Source organism: Anomaloglossus baeobatrachus, chromosome 2 (genome assembly GCF_048569485.1).
Source record: "Anomaloglossus baeobatrachus isolate aAnoBae1 chromosome 2, aAnoBae1.hap1, whole genome shotgun sequence".
Taxonomy (NCBI): Eukaryota; Metazoa; Chordata; class Amphibia; order Anura; family Aromobatidae; genus Anomaloglossus; species Anomaloglossus baeobatrachus.
In genome coordinates, this window is record NC_134354.1 from 665,724,918 (window position 1) to 665,741,903 (window position 16,986).

The following is a 16,986-nucleotide window of genomic DNA, read 5'->3' on the forward strand; positions in this document are numbered from 1 at the left end:
TGAGAAGTATTTGGATGACCTGGAGCAGGCAAAGCGTTGCCGCAAGCAAAAAGATTTCACTGCATCTCCTATAGCAGCAGATTGACCAGATTTCAGCAAAATTTTTCACTTGCTCTCAAAGAAATAGAAAACTTCAACCGTTCATCAAAACTGACTGTGCAAGAGGCAATTCTTTTATACCCGGAAATTGTTAGAGATGTTGCCCATATGGTTACAGCTTTGCCTCCAACCCAAGTTAGTGTAGAGAGGTTGTTCTCTAGCCTTAAAACTATTAGGTCAGATTTGAGGTCATCTGCGAAGGAGGATCTGATGGAGGCAAATCTATTTCTTACAACTAATTCATAGACTTCACAAATGTTAAGTGTATTTTTGTTGAAAACTGCTCTCATAGTTTATTACATTGTGTACACACACACACACACACACACACACACACACACACACACACACACACACACACACACACACACAATGTGTGTGTATGTATGTATAAAATGTGTGTGTATACATTTAAAAACAGACCAAAAGTTTGGACACACCTCATTCAAAGGGTTTTCTTTATTTTCATGACTCTGAAAATTGTAGGTTCACATTGAAGGCATTTAAAACTATGAATTAACACATATGGAATGAAATACTTAACAAAAAAGTGTGAAACAACTGAAAATTACTGATTACTGCTTTTCACACTCTTGGCATTCTCTTGATGAGCTTCAAGAGGTAGTCACCGGAAATGTTTTTCACTTCACAGGTATGCCCTGTCAGGTTTAATAAGTGGGATTTCTTGCCTTATAAATGGGGTTGGGACCATCAGTTGTGTTGTGCAGAAGTCTGGTGGATACACAGCTAATAGTCGTATTGAATAGACTGTTAGCTGCTTTTTCTTGACATAATGCAAATGACAAGTAAAGAAAAACGAGTGGCCATCATTACTTTAAGAAATGAAGGTCAGTCAGTCCAAAAAATTGGAAAACTTTGAAAGTGTCCCCAAGTGCAGTGGCAAAAACCATCAAATGTTCCAAAGAAACTGGCTGACATGAGGACCGCCCCAGAAAAGGAAGACCAAGAGTCACCTCTGCTGCGGAGGATAAGTTTATCCGAGTCACCAGCCTCAGAAATTGCAGGTTAACAGCAGCTCAGATTAGAGACCAGGTCAATGCCACACAGCAGCAGACACATCTCCAGAACAACTGTTAAGAGGAGCCTTTGTGCAGCAGGCCTTCATGGTAAAATAGCTGCTAAGCACCCATTGCTAAGGTCATGCAACAAGAAGAGATTTTTTTGGGTTAAAGAACACAAGGAATGGACATTAGACCAGTGGAAATCTGTGCTTTGGTCTGATGAGTCCAAATTTGAGATCTTTGGATCCAACCACCGGGTCTTTGTGCGACGCAGAAAAGGTGAACGGATGGACTCTACATAGCTGGTTCCCACCGTGAAGCATGGAGGAGGAGGAGGAGGAGGAGGAGGAGGTGTGATGGTGTGGGGGTGCTTTGCTGGTGACACTGTTGGGATTTATTCAAAATTGAAGGCATACTGAACCAGCATGGCTACCACAGCATCTTGCAGCGGCATGCTATTCCATTTCGGTTTGTGTTTAGTTGGACTATCATTTTATTTTTCAACAGGACAATGACCCCCAAACACACCTCCAGGCTGTATAAGGGCTATTTGACTAAGAAGGAGAGTGATGGGGTGCTACGCCAGATAACCTGGCCTCCAGTCACCAGACCTGAACCCAATCGAGATGGTTTGGGGTGAGCTGGACCGCGGAGTGAAGGCAAAAGGGCCGACAAGTGCTAAGCATCTCTGGGAACTCCTTAAAGACTGGTGGAAGATCATTTCCGGTGACTACCTCTTGAAGCTCATCAAGAGAATGCCAAGAGTGTGCAAAGCGGTAATCAAAGCAAAAGGTGGCTACTTTTTTTACAAGTGTTAATTAATAGTTTTGATGCCTTCAATGTTAATCTACATTCTTCAGAGTCATGAAAATAAAGAAAACTCTTTGAATGAGAAGGTGTGTGCAAACTTTTGGTCTGTACTGTGTAACATAGTGTATTACATATTTACAATTTATTACAGTTTTTTGTGTTCTAAAGTTGTATTCTAATAAATATATTTTATCTAAATATCTTGATTATTGTATCATAACAATGATGAAATGTCTGATGTTCATACATATGTTCATGTACTACAATGTATTTTTCACTTAAATATAAGCAATATATGTGGGAGTCGGTGGAAGGGAAATTGAGTAGTCGGAGTTGCACATTTGGCTTACCGACTCCACAGCCCTGGTTTCCTCACAATTACTTTTGCAGTGACAATTTCTTTCAATATGTCCAAAGTCAAAGTGACCACATTTAACACATGTAACAGCAATATTGCCTCTCTATTTTTGTATCTGACAATTTGCAGTACCTCGCACTATGACCTGAGCCAACACAGATATAACATCTAACACATGCCTAGACAAGCCCAAAGGGGGCTTTACATGCTGCAACATCGCTAGCAATAGCACCCGCCCACGTTGCTGTTTCGTTTTGGGGGTGATCGCTACGGCAGCATCACACGCACATACCTGCTTAGCGATATTGCTGGAGACACCGAACAATCTCTCCTTTAAGGGGGCGGTTTGTTTGGCGTCACAGCGGCGTCACACGGCAGCCGTCCAATAGCAGAGGGACGGCGGAGATGAGCGGCCGGAACATCCAGCCCACCTCCTTCCTTCCTCATTGCCAGTGGACGCAGGTAAGGAGATGTTCGTCGTTCCTGCGGTGTCACACATAGCGATGAGTGATGGCGGAGGAACGACTAACAACCAGCGGCATGCACCACCAACGATATGAAAAGGAGCGACGTGTCAACGATCAACGACTTTTGACGTTTTTGCGATCGTTGGATCGTCGTTCCTTTTAGTCAAACACAACGATATCGCTAACGGCGCTGGATGTGCGTCACGAACACCGTAACCTCGACGATATATCGTTAGCGATATCGTGTGTAAAGTACCCTTTAGTCTTTTGTTTTCCAAGGTGCCCAGCAAGAGGTACTGTATGACCGATTTTATAATAACTGTTCTCTGAATGGATCGGGAATAGCCAGACGCTTCTCACAGTCCCAAGACTCTGTCAGTGCGGTGAGTCTCTTTATACAGATTTCACTGGCCCCAGTCAGCAAGGCCTTCTGGAAGATCTATTTGTCTGCAGGCCACGGCTTAGTGGGGATACCAGACACTGATCAGATGCTGAGACTGCAAACTGGAACTTCTGTAGGTCTGCCATGTGGGGAGGCTCCTGGGCTGTATTAGGACCCTATTATCCTGGCGGTTCTGTCTAAGACTAATATCTGAGGTTGCGTCTTATCAGCCTGACTTCGAGTCACAGGTGCCCTAGTGTACATCTAGTGTACATTGCTTATACGGCCTCCACCTAGGCCCAGTGAACATCCATTATGTTTTTCTTCTGTACGTTTCGCTGCATCACACAGGACCTCAACCTGGGTTCAAACGTCTCTATGGCATCCACTTGCCCAGCAGGAGCATATTGAGATACCACCCTGCCCCGGTCCGTGCCCAGGAACACATTGCTAGGGATATAACTCCCTTTCCTCAGTCCTTTCTCTGCTTCCCAGTCGGTTTTACACACAGGCCAGGGCATGGCAGGCCTGACTCCTCCCTAACTCCGATTAGACAGTCTTTCGTGGAATTATATCCGCATTGGTCACGATCTCTGAATGCACCAGGGTTACCTCTGCTCCAGTGTCTGAGGCCAATGGTAATCTTATTGCCCAAAGTGAGAGATAGACAGTCACCATTATTCCTCACTTCAGTGCCAGCCATAAATAAAACTGAACATGAATGAGCACCCAGACAGCTTTGTGGTCATAGTGGGGTTTTCTGTACTATTGGGGCAAGCGACACTAACATGTAACCTTGTTAAACATAAAGCATCGGCGTGTATCACCAAATGAATTTCTGGACCCAGAGGCCCCAGTGAAAATAGATGTAGAATGTCCGGATGCTCGGCTGGCAGAGTGACGGGGATCCCCGACTGGCTTACTTCCCTTCCAGCTGAATCCCGATGGCTTCCATGCTTTTGGCATCCTGTTGGCTGCATAAGGGGTGCTTCACACATAGCGAGATCGCTACCGAAATCGCTGCTACGTCGCGGTTTTGGTGACGCAACAGTGACCTCATTAGCGATCTCGCTGTGTGTGACACTGAGCAGCGATTTGGCCCCTGCTGTGAGATCGCTGCTCGTTACACACAGCCCTGGTTCGTTTTCTTCAAAGGCGCTCTCCCGCTGTGACGCACACATCGTATCGAGAGAGCGACGAAATGAAGCGAGCAGAGAGCAGGAGCCGGCGTCTGGCAGCTGCGGTAAGCTGTAACCAAGATAAACATCGGGTAACCAAGGGAAGCCCTTTCCCTGGTTACCCGATATTTACCTTCGTTACCAGCCTCTGCCGCTCTCGCTGCCAGTGCCGGCTCCCTGCTCTCTGCACATGTAGCTGCAGTAGACATCAGGTAATTAACTCGATATGTACTGTAGCTAGGAGAGCAAGGAGCCAGCGCTAAGCAGTGTGCGCGGCTCCCTGCTCTCTGCACATGTAGCTGCAGTACACATCGGGTTAATTAACCCGATGTGTACTGTAGCTAGGAGAGCAAGGAGCCAGCGCTAAGCAGTGTGCGCGGCTCCCTGCTCTCTGCACATGTAGCGACGTTATGATCGCTGCTGCGTCGCTGTGTTTGACAGCTAAGCAGCGATCATAACAGCGACTTACAAGGTCGCTGTTGCGCCACAGAAAATGGTGACGTAACAGCGACGTCGTTGTCGCTATCGCTATGTGTGAACCCAGCCTTAGAGTCGGCAATCTTTGCAGCCTGATAAGCAGTCTTTGTCTCTTGATCAGACAAATTGGCGTCCATCCATGGGACAGATGTGGAATTGATCCTTGACAATGAGATTCTCAAGTTCATCAAAGCTGGTTACAGAAAGTCCCCAGATCCATTGACTGAATATGGTCCTCACAATATCCGTATTGCTGTCAATTTACACCTGCTGTAAATGCCGGAACTTTTTTCGATCCACATCTGGGGTTGAGTTTGTACCTCCTGACCAATGCCTCTTATTGCATTGTAGTCCTCATCTAGCTCTGGTGGAAGGTCAGAAAAAATCTCCAAGGCTTTGCCCTTTTAATCCTGGAGTTAAATACGGAGTCCACTGATCACTGGATCTATGGTATAGCCTGCAGGTTTTTCCAAATCCCCGAAGAAACGTATGTTTGTTTCCATCCTTCTCCTTTACAGGGACGTTTTCCAAATGCAGTCTCCTTGGAATTATGTCCTGAGAATGGGGTTGTAGAGAACTGTTACCCCATTGCATTTGGTTCATCTGAAGCTGGAAATCTGTCAGACTGGCGTTCTGCAGCCTCTCTCTTTGCCCTGGCGTTCTGCAGCCTCTCTCTTTGCCCTGGCGTTCTGCAGCCTCTCTCTTTGCCCTGGCGTTCTGCAGCCTCTCTCTTTGCCCTGGCGTTCTGCAGCCTCTCTCTTTGCCCTGGCGTTCTGCAGCCTCTCTCTTTGCCCTGGCGTTCTGCAGCCTCTCTTTTTGCCCTGGCGTTCAGCAAGCCTCTCTTTTTGCCCTGGCGTTCTTATGGTACTTATGGTAAAAATTAGTCCTGAGCAGTTTAATAGTAAATTAAACTGGGCACATTAACTTCAATGGATTAAATGTTTGTTTTTTTTCCTTTCAGAATCTGAAGTAAAGGGGGATATACTCTATCTGGGCCACTATCAGTCCGAATTTGACTGGAATGATGAAACTGCAAAGGTCAGTTGTGTCCATCTTCCCCCCCCCCCCCCCAATACCAAAATAAAAATAAAAACCTATCACAGCATTTGGTACTTCTGATGATTAACTACTTGGCCCCTTGCGCGTGAGTCATTTATTGATCGTATTTGTGTATATTTAAGGGTATATGCACCACAAAACCAATTTTGTTAAGTGGTCCTCAATCCCTACATGAGTCTGGTTACTTTTAAGAGGGCCTACAAATAGGGATGAGATTAGGGTTAAAGGGGTTTTCTAATCCTAAAACACTTGTGCCCACTAAATAAACTTTGATAGTATCCTCTTCCTCAGGTCCAGTGCCGACTCTCAGCCGCTGATCAGTCTGTTTTGGTTGCAGTGGGGATGTCACATCTATAGCACATGTCACCACTGCAGCCGATCACTGAGCTCAGCGGTTCATGTCGCCTACGTCAGCAGAGCTGCTAAGTTCAGTGATTGGCTGTAATGATGTGTGTGTGTGTGTGTGTGCTAGACGTGACATCACCACTGTAACCAAAACACAGCGGCAGCGAAGAGCCAGCGGTAGGCTGGGGGGGAGGTAGGGTAGATGTTGTACAGTCTTCACTAGACGTGTGTGTCATGTCTTCCATCCTTGAGCTGACTTACAGTTTTCTTCTGTTAAGGTATCAAAACACCACAGACTAAAACGTTACCACAGCCAGATGTATGTGAACGGCTCCAAATGTGATCTGAATGGCAAACTGCGAGAAACTGAAGTCCGAGTAAGAATATGATTTGTGGGTTTGTCGTCATTGCTCCGCTTAGTGTGTAATTTGGTTAACACACTATTTTTAGGAGATTTGCACCTGTGGTTTTGCTTCCTTATTCATAGTCATTAACCCTTTCAAAAAATATACAGCTGCACTCTGAGACGCTATGGTATCCAAATATTGAATATAGGAATTTGGACATGTATTACTGCTAAGGAACTAACTAATTGCAGCTCTATATTTGTAAGAGTATAATTTATGCTCAGTTTGCACCTGTTCACATTTGTCTGTTTTGAAGTGCTGTCAATGTTCTCATTTCTGATAAATCCATTTTTAGTTTGCTGGCTTTTTAAAGGGAACCTGTCACCAGATTTGGTGACTATAAGCTGTGGTCACCACCAGTGAGCACTTATATACAGCATTGCGGAATATTGTATATAAGAGCCCAGGCCGATGTGTAGAACATAAAAATCACTTTCTCTATCGTTTCATTGGGGGACACAGGACCATGGGTTATGCTGCTGTCACTAGGAGGCTGACACTAAGTAAACATAAAAAAGTTAGCTCCTCCCTAGCAGCATACACCCCGAGCCGGAGGCGGGCTCAGATCAGTTTTAGCTTAGTGTCGTAGGAGGCTGATGTGGGCCGTCTCGGCCCCCCTCAGCCATGTATTTTTTGCGCTTTTTTTCTTTTATTCGGCGCCGCTCATCGCTCTCATACCTGTCGTCTTCTTCTTCTCTGCAGGTATTCGCTTCACTCATTCTCCGCAGCCCCGTGGGTACCGCTCCCCAGGGTCGCAGGGGCTTGAGACTTCGGGGCCCTCTCCCCCGCCCGTCCCCGTGGTACCACTCCCGGGGGTGCGCGTGTGGGCAGGTTGTTTTGTGGGCACCCCTGATTCGCCCTGAGGTATCACCCCAAAGGGCGTACAGGGGAGTACAGCAGGGATGGATCCTCCGCAGCGTGTGTGAGATAGATGGGGCCCTGTCACGCTGCATTCTCCTGGAGGGGGCTGTCTACCCCCATCATGATGTCCACTACCCTGCCTTCAGCACGCTCTCCCCCGGAGCCTTCCTGGACGAGCAGCGCTGTTCACAGGCAGGGCAGGGAGCCCTGCCTGCACCGCATCCATCGCTGAGCCGGCGCCGCCGATTGCAGGTAGGACCGACTTCCCTGCTCTTTCCCCCGGCCCTCTCCATAAATTTAGTCCCCGGTCTGGGCCTAGTCGCTCCTGCGTCCTAGCCACGCCCCCGCTGCAGCGCTATTGGCCGATGGTCGTCTCCCTCTCTATCCTCCCACTGCTCTGCCTCCTGGCTGATGGTGGGGGCTGTGAATCCTCCTGGTTTTTTCGCGCCGGAATCCTGCTCCTCCCCCAGCCTCCTCCAGCGTCCCCTCGCCATTTTAGCCTGCCTCTGGTCCCCTGAGGCTGCAGCGCGCCGGCGTTCTGAGTTTTCTGGCCAGCTCATTCCTGGACTCCACTTCTGGACTGGTGGGCAGCACGCAGGACCTGGGTAAGCTCTGCTCCTAAGGAGTAGCCCTCACTAGGTAGCATTCTCTGAGTTTAGGGACGAGTTAACCCTCTCCTGTCTCCTTCATAGCAGCCACCAGGGAGAGTACCTGTTTGCACCATGCCTAAGGCTAAGCCCACCCAATCCAAGCAGGCCCCCTTTGCACTATTTTTTGCATGCTCCTCCTGCAGCTCCAAATTTTCCCAGGGTCAGGACGCCCCACTATGCTCCGTCTGTTCTACAGACGCGCAGCCTCCGCAGAACTCCGCGGCCGACGTTTCTGATACCGCAGACGCCACAGCGCCATATGCTGCAGGGCCCTGCGTCCCGCCCCCCCCCCCCGACTGGCTAGCGTCCCTGTCCTAGTCCGTAGATTCCCTCTCTGAGGCTTCTCGGACCATCGCGCAAGCTCTACGCCTGCTGCCGACGCTCGCCCAGATTCCCGCAGACCCGGCGCAATTGCCTCCGGAGCAGGTGAGCCCCGTTGCAGGGTCCTCCTCTGCTGCTCAGAAACGGACCCGCCAGGTCTCGTCCTCAGACTCTTCCCAGGTTTCACCTTCATCCCCAGGTCCAGACCGTCAGTCCTCCAGGGAGGCTTCTGACTGCTCCGAGGATGATTCCGATGCGGTACCCCTGCAGGACTCAGAGCAGGCGGCCGATATCCGGCACATGGTAAATAGCCTGATAGAAGCAGTAAACCAGACCTTGAAGGTACAGGTGGACCCAGTCTCCTCCCAGAGCACCCAGATCTCCTTTAAGCGGGTGAAGCGGGCCCAGAACACATTCAGCGGACATCTAGAATTCGCTGAGTTACTGCGCAGCCACAGGCAACAGCCGGACAGGGTATTTACCAGCGGTAAGTCCATCGATTTGCATTATCCCTTTCCTGAGGGTCTTAGAAAGGATTGGGCAGGTTCCCCTGTGGTCGACCCCCCCCCCCCAATCTCCCGCCTGTCTTCTCACACAGTCCTTCCACTCCCTAACGGTACGTCTCTCAAAGACCCTACGGACCGTACTATTGACAGGTTGGCCCGTTCCGCCTTCGAGGCAGCGGGCTCATCCCTCTCTCCGGCCTTCGCCTCGGTTTGGGTTGCGAAGGCCCTGATGTCCTGGGCGGACACGCTACGCTGCGGTCTCCGCGCCATTCCTGCCAATCCGGACCTGGTTCCCATCGCCTCGCAGATTTCCCTCGCGGGTGAGTACTTGCTCAATGCAGCCCTGGCGTCTGCAAGTTGCGCGACCCAGGCCGCCAGCAACAATGTGGCCATCCATCGAGCCCTTTGGCTCCGGTCCTGGAACGCGGATGCGGCCTCTAAGAAGTCACTAACTTCCCTGCCCTTCCTAGGGGAGCGTCTCTTCGGAGATAGGCTGGACCAGCTGATCTCCGATGCAACGGGAGGAAAGAGTACATCTCTCCCCCAATTGCGTCCCAAGCGCTTCCAGAATCGGCGCCCCACCGCTCGTTTCCGGCCCTTTCGCAGCTTCAGCTCCAATCCCCAGCCGCGGAAAAGCCGCTCTCCGAGAGACAGGAAGACCCCGTCATTCAAGACCAATCCCGCCTGGCGTTCACGCCTCCGCCAGTCCACGAGATCCTCTTCCGGCTACCGCCGTCGTTCATCCAAGTGACTCGCGGTCGGCGCGCAACAGCGCCAGACTTGTGGGAGGGCGTCTGTCTCGTTTTCAGCATGTGTGGATCCCCCTGACCGCCGATGCCTGGGTCAGAGAGATCATCACATCAGGCTACAAAATAGAATTCGAGGCAAAGCCACCGAGACGTTTTTTCCTATCTCGCCCTCCCGAGTCTACCGCGCGGGCTCGCGCGTTCTTTCACTCCATAGACTCCCTCCTCCGAACCGGAGTCGTGGTACCAGTCCCTCCCGCAGAGCGTTTCAAGGGGTTCTATTCCAACCTTTTCGTGGTCCCCAAAAAGGACGGCTCTGTCCGTCCCGTCCTCGACCTAAAGCTTCTGAACAGGTCGGTGAGACCTCGGCCGTTTCGAATGGAGTCACTCCGGTCCGTCATCGCGTCCATGGAGGTAGGCGAATTCCTGGCATCGCTGGATATTCAAGACTCCTATCTTCACGTCCCGATAGCCACCTCTCACCAACAGTTCCTCCGCTTTGCAATAGCGGAAGATCACTTCCAGTTCACGGCTCTTTCCTTCGGCCTCGCATCCGCACCCAGGGTCTTTACGAAGATCATGGCTGCTGCCATGTCTGTCCTGCATGCCAGGGGTGTCATGGTCATCCCGTACTTGGACGATATGTTGATAAAGGGCTCTTCCTTCGAGGACTGTCGTCTTGGGGTTCAGGTCACGATCGACACCCTTTCACGGTTAGGGTGGCTGATAAATCGGAAGAAGTCCTCTCTGAGCCCGGCCCGTCGGATCACCTTTTTAGGTATGGTATTCGATACCATCCAAGGGCGAGTTTTCCTCACACAGGAGAAGATCTCCTCCCTACAACGAGGACTCCGCGCTCTCCGGCGTCAGCGCCAAGTGTCCATCAGGTTCGGCATGCGAGTCCTCGGTCGTATGGTGGCGGCGATGGAAGCGGTACCCTTTGCACAGTTCCATCTCCGACCCCTCCAGCTGGCCTTGCTGAAGAAGTGGGACAGATCTCCCTTTTCTCTGGACCGCAGGTTTCATCTTTCGCCGGAGACCCGCCACTCCCTCCGTTGGTGGCTCAATCAGCGCAACCTCGCATCAGGGAGGTCTTTCCTCCCGCTCCACTGGAAGATAGTGACCACCGACGCCAGTCTCCAGGGCTGGGGAGCAGTGTTTCGACATCACACAGCGCAGGGCCGATGGTCACCGAGAGAGAGTTGCCTCCAGATCAACATTTTGGAGATAAGAGCCATCCGGCTAGCCTTGCAGCAGTTTCGGCACCTCGTACAGGGTTGCCCGGTCAGGATCCAGTCGGACAATGCGACGGCGGTGGCGTACATCAACCACCAAGGCGGCACAAGAAGTGTCGGGGCGATGCGAGAAGTCAAGAAGATCTTGCACTGGGCCGAGTGTCATCACTCCCTGATCTCAGCGGTACACATCCCAGGCGTGGACAATTGGGCGGCGGACTTCCTCAGCAGGGAAGGCCTCGCCTCCGGAGAATGGTCCCTCAACCGGGAAGTCTTCAACCAGATCTGCGACAGATGGGGAGTTCCAGACGTGGACCTAATGGCCTCCCGGTTCAACCGTCAGGTTCCGCACTTTGTAGCGCGGTGCCGCGACCGCTTGGCTTTAGGAGTCGACGCCCTCACCCTGTCATGGAGCCAGTTCAGTCTCCCGTACATCTTCCCTCCGCTCCCTCTAATTCCGAGGGTCCTCAAGAAGATCAAGGCGGAAGGGATACCGGTCATCCTAGTGGCTCCGGACTGGCCCAGGCGAGCATGGTTCGCGGAACTAACTCCGCTCCTCGCAGACGCTCCGTGGCGCCTTCCAAACCGTCCAGATCTCCTGCAGCAGGGGCCTCTCTTCCATCAGAACTCACAGGTCCTAAATTTGACGGCCTGGCCATTGAATCCTGGGTTCTAGCTAAGGCTGGTTTTTCCTCAAGAGTGATTCAGACAATGATTAGGGCCAGGAAGCCATCTTCATCAAAGATTTACCACCGCACGTGGAAGGTTATCTTCAGGTGGTGTGAAGAGCAGAATATTTCTTCTCCTCTCGCCTTCTCCCTTCCTTCCCTATTGGCATTCTTGCAGTCAGGCCTAGATGCGGGTCTCTCGCTCGCAACACTAAAAGGCCAGATATCGGCGTTATCAATCCTGTTTCAGAAGCCACTGGCCGCTCGTTCACAGGTTAAGACCTTCATCCAGGGAGTTGCCCACCTGGCACCGCCGTACCGGCGGCCTCTAGAACCGTGGGACCTTAATCTAGTCCTAGGGTCACTTCAGGGCTCCCCATTCGAGCCCTTGCGAGAATCTTCCCTTTCTCACCTGTCATGGAAGGTGGTGTTTCTTGTTGCCATCACTTCTATTCGCAGGACGTCAGAGCTGGCAGCTCTCTCTTGTCGTTCCCCCTTTTTGATTTTTCACCAGGACAAAGCGGTTCTCCGGCCAGATCCCGCTTTTCTCCCAAAGGTGGTCTCCCCGTTCCATCTTAACGAGGAAATCGTCCTTCCGTCCTTCTGTCCTGGCCCCTCTCACAGCTTGGAGAGGTCCTTGCACACCCTGGACCTAGTGCGTGCACTTAGAATTTATGTCTCCAGAACCGCGCCGTTCCGTAAGTCAGATTGTCTGTTTGTTCTCCCTTCTGGTCCCAAGAAGGGTGAATCGGCATCCAAGGCCACAATTGCCAGATGGATCCGTTCCGCCATATCAGAGGCCTATCGGATTCGGGACAAGTCTCCGCCGCGGGGGGTAAAGGCGCACTCTACCCGCGCAGTGGGAGCCTCTTGGGCGATTAGGCATCAGGCGTCGGCCGACCAGGTCTGCAAGGCCGCCACCTGGTCTAGCCTGCACACCTTTACTAGGTTCTACCAGGCTCACACCCAAGCATCGGCAGATGCTATTTTTGGGAGAAAGGTCTTGCAGGCAGCAGTTGCACACCTGTAATAGGGTGGCAGCATTCAATTATAGTGCAAGCCCGCCGAGGGAGGTTGTTGTTTTTCTTCCTCTGCGGGTTTTTCGGTATTCCCACCCAGGGACTGCTTTTGGACGTCCCATGGTCCTGTGTCCCCCAATGAAACGATGGAGAAAGTAGGATTTTTGTGTACTCACCGTAAAATCTCTTTCTCTGAGTCTTCATTGGGGGACACAGCACCCACCCTGCTTGGTTTTTTGGTTGATTCAATTACGTTTGCCAGCTATTTTTTCAGTGGTCTTCTGTTCATAGACCTCTTGTTTGCACGGCTGCATTGTTTTAGTTACAACTTGTGTTTATGTATGGTGATTCTGGTACTCCTCCTACTGCTTGTGCACCAACTGATCTGAGCCCGCCTCCGGCTCGGGGTGTATGCTGCTAGGGAGGAGCTAACTTTTTTATGTTTACTTAGTGTCAGCCTCCTAGTGACAGCAGCATAACCCATGGTCCTGTGTCCCCCAATGAAGACTCAGAGAAAGAGATTTTACGGTGAGTACACAAAAAATCCTACTTTTAGAATATTCACCTAGGGGGCGGTCCGGTCCGATCGGTGTCGCTGCTCTCCGGTCCGATGGGTGTCACTGCTCTCCGGTCCGGCACCTCCTGTCTGCAGCGATCAACGTCCTCCTTCGACCCAGCCCAGTATGGATGACGTGTCCTATGTCATCCACACAAGCCGGCATTGTGGTCCTGTGCAGGCGCGCTTTGATCTGTCGTAAAATAACAAAAAAAAATAGTGGCTTGTGTTTGTAGCTATTGCAGAGTTTGTCGTCATTATTTGCAGAGTGCGGCTGCATAGTTTGCATCTGTTAGTTTAGTACATTGGTTATGTGAATGTATTAGAAACGTAAGAGATGTGTAATTGTTCTGTTGTCATTGCAGTTCATGTGTGAAGACGGCTCGGGAGACTACATCGCTCGTGTGGATGAACCTCAGTCTTGTACTTATGTGCTAACCATTCATACCACTCGTATCTGCAATCATCCCTTCCTACGTCCTCCTTCTACGGGCACACCACAGCCTATAAAATGCCATCCGGCTCTAAGCCCGGAACAGTATGTAGAATATGTAAAAGCACAAGTGTGTAAGTATAGCCATAGTGAGCATGGCCACATCATTGAATAGTGACTTCAGAGCTGAATGAAATGTCGCTTTTTGTTTTTGATTTTTCATCTCGGAAATATTAGCTTTAATGTTTTGGTTCTAATTCCCCCTTCAACTAAGGGGTCGTTAACAGAGAGAGGTCATTGGGACACATCCCTTTTCTTTGTCGCTCTATTGGGAGACCCAGACAATTGGGTGTATAGGCTATGCCTCCGGAGGCCGCACAAAGTATTACACTTAAAAGTGTTAAGCCCCTCCCCTTCTGCCTATACACCCCCCGTGCTCCCACGGGCTCCTCAGTTTTTTGCTTTGTGCGAAGGAGGTCAGACACGCACGCACAGCTCCACAGATTGGTCAGCAGCAGCTGCTGACTATGTCGGATGGAAGAAAAGTGGGCCCATATAGGGCCCCCAGCATGCTCCCTTCTCACCCCACTCTTGTCGGCGGTGTTGTTAAGGTTGAGGTATCCATTGCGGGTACGGAGGCTGGAGCCCACATGCTGTTTTCCTTCCCCATCCCCCTCAGGGCTCTGGGTGAAGTGGGATCTTACCGGTCTCCAGGCACTGAGACCGTGCTCCATCCACAGCTCCTAAGACTCTGCTGGATAGGAGCCGGGTATCGTTCAGGGACATGGCCCTGCTACTTGAAGGTACTCTGTGTCCCTGTGGGGACCGCGCACAGCAACACTCCAGCATTGCTGGGTGTGCTAGTGCACCGGGGACCGCGGCGCTGACCGGGTTAATGTGCCATTACACACTCAGCGTCGCTGAGTGTGTTTATGTAGGGGGACTACCGTACTACCGCCGCCGCCATGTTTTTAACACTGAGGCGCGGCTGGGACTTGTAGTGCGCCGGGGACTTCCGCGCGGCCGCGCTTTTATGGCAGCCGCGCTCATTACTTGAGTCCCCGGCTTGTACGGCCTAGTGTTTCCTCCTCCCGCCCACAGCCCTGACAGGCAGGGCAAGGGCGGGACGCTTTACAGACGAGCTGCAGTGACTGGAGCATGCTTTGCATACTCCACTCCCCTTACTGCACTGTGAGGCACCAGTTCCCGCACTTTCTAAGGGTCACGCCCACGGCTTCCTCCTCTCTCAGGACGCCGGCAGCCGTGCCATTACACACTCAGCATCGCTGAGTGTGTTTATGTAGGGAGACTACCGCGCTGACCGCCGCCGCCGCCATGTTTTGACACTGAGGCGCGGCTGGGACTTGTAGTGCGCCGGGGACTTCCGCGCGGCCGCGCTTTTACGGCGGCCGCGTTTATTTCTCGAGTCCCCGGCTTTTGCGGCCTAGTCTTTCTTCCTCCCGCCCACAGCCCTGACAAGCAGGGGAAGGGCGGGACGCTGCACAGGATGAGCAGCACTGAGGGCTGGAGCATGCTTTGCATACTCCACCCCCCTCACTGTCCTCTCCTCAGAAGCCGGCAGCCATTCCTGTCAGCTCCTTGAATGCTGCAGAGGGGGACAAATTCTGACAGACCCAGGCAGGGACCCTGGTGGCCTCACAACCGCTTTATGCGGGGGGTATGCAGCATCTGTGGTGCTAGCCACATTTGTGCAGGAGTGTAATTTTAAATCATATGTTTATAAGATATGCTTTACACTGTATGGTGCACAGTTGATTCTGTATATATATTGTGTTGCTCAGGGAAGTCAACAGCATGGCGCCCATAAAAGGCAGGAGCGCCAAACCACAGGCATACTATGCTGCCTGCGCCGCATGTACGACCCCTCTGCCGGCAGGATCCACTGAGCAATCCAGACCGGTATCTCAGCACAGGGGCACTGTTGAATCATTGCTCCCTGGCCCACCTCAGTTGGACCAGAGGTCTCCCCGGGGTGTCTCATAGATCCCAGAGTGAGGTCTCTGATACAGACCCCAGCCCCTGACCGTCTAAGCGAGCTCGCTGGGAAATTCCCTCGACATCTTCATATTGGTCAGGGTCTCAGCGGGGGGAATCCCTGGATGATGAAGCGGAGACAGCTGATCAGGATTCTGATCCTGAGGCCGCTCTCAATCTTGATACGCCTGACGGGGACGCCATAGTGAACGATCTTATAGCGTCTATCAATCAAAGATGCCACTCACAGGCAGATGGAGCTCTGGTTGAAATCCATCTATGAAGCTATCAGCGCTTCTTTTTACACCAGCATTTGCAGCCGTATGGGTGCTACAAGTTATCTCAGCAGGTCAAGCGCAAATTGACGCAGCCACACAGACGTCGGCATTTGCGTCTTACGCTATTAATGCTGTCCTGGACTCTGCGAGCCGTATGGCGGTTGCTTCCGCCAATTCGGTGGTACTCTGCAGGGCCTTGTGGCTACGGAACTGGAAGGCAGATTCTGCTTCCAAAAAAAAACGTTTAACCAGTTTGCCAATTTCTGGCGACCGACTGGCGAACGTTTGGATGAAATCATCAAACAATACAAGGTAAAGGATACATCTTTACCCCAGCCCAAACCGAACATACCCCAACAGAGGATGGGGCAGTCGAGGTTTCGGTTCTTTCGGGGCGCGGGCAGGTCCCAATTCTCCTCGTCCAAAAGGCCTCTGAATAGATCAAGTGCTCTCCGATTCATGGCGGTCTAAGTCAAAAAGACCACCGGAGGTGCCGCTACCAAAGCGGCTTCTTGATGGCTTTCGGTCTCCTCAATCCGCATCCTCGGTTGGTGGCAGGCTTTCCCGCCTTTGCGACTCCTGGCTGCCAAGGGTAAAAGACCGTTGGGCGAGAGACATTCTGTCTCACGGTTACAAGTTAGAGTTCGCCTCTCGTCCCCCGACTCGATTCTTCAGGTTATCCCCGCCTCCCGAGCGAGCCGAGGCTCTTCTGCAGGCGCTGGGCACCCTGAGGGCAGAAGGAGTTCAGCAACAGGGTCACGGGTTTTTCTCCAACCTGTTTGTGGTTACAAAGAAGGACGGGTCTTTCCGTCCTGTCCTGGACCCGTAACTGCTCAACAAACACGTATAGACCAGACGGTTCCGGATGGAAACCCTCCGCTCCGTCATCGACTCAATGTCCCCAGAAGATTTCCTTGCATCGATTGATATCAAAGATGCTTTTCTCCACGTACCGGTGGCTCCAGAGCACCAACGCTTCTTGCGCTTCACCATAGGAGACGAACACCTGCAGTTCGTGGCACTGCAGTTCGGCCTGGCTACAGCCCCACGGGTTTTCACCAAGGTCAGGGCTACAGTAGTTGCGGTCCTCCACTCTCAGGGTCACTCGGTGATC

The 16,986-nt window shown here is 51.7% G+C and overlaps 1 protein-coding gene across 3 annotated transcripts in view; it reads left to right on the plus strand.

Moving 5' to 3' along the window:
- Positions 1 to 16,986, plus strand: part of OS9 (OS9 endoplasmic reticulum lectin) — a 175,273-nt gene that overhangs the window by 11,755 nt on the left and 146,532 nt on the right. For 2 of the 3 annotated variants that reach the window (XM_075337094.1, XM_075337096.1), the window contains exons 4-6: positions 5,755 to 5,831; positions 6,476 to 6,574; positions 13,532 to 13,733. In XM_075337094.1, the coding sequence (XP_075193209.1) occupies positions 5,755 to 5,831; positions 6,476 to 6,574; positions 13,532 to 13,733 (378 nt within the window). Of the gene's footprint in view, positions 1 to 5,754; positions 5,832 to 6,475; positions 6,575 to 7,038; positions 7,718 to 13,531; positions 13,734 to 16,986 lie in introns of those variants that run through there. The other variant, XM_075337095.1, reaches the window with a different exon arrangement.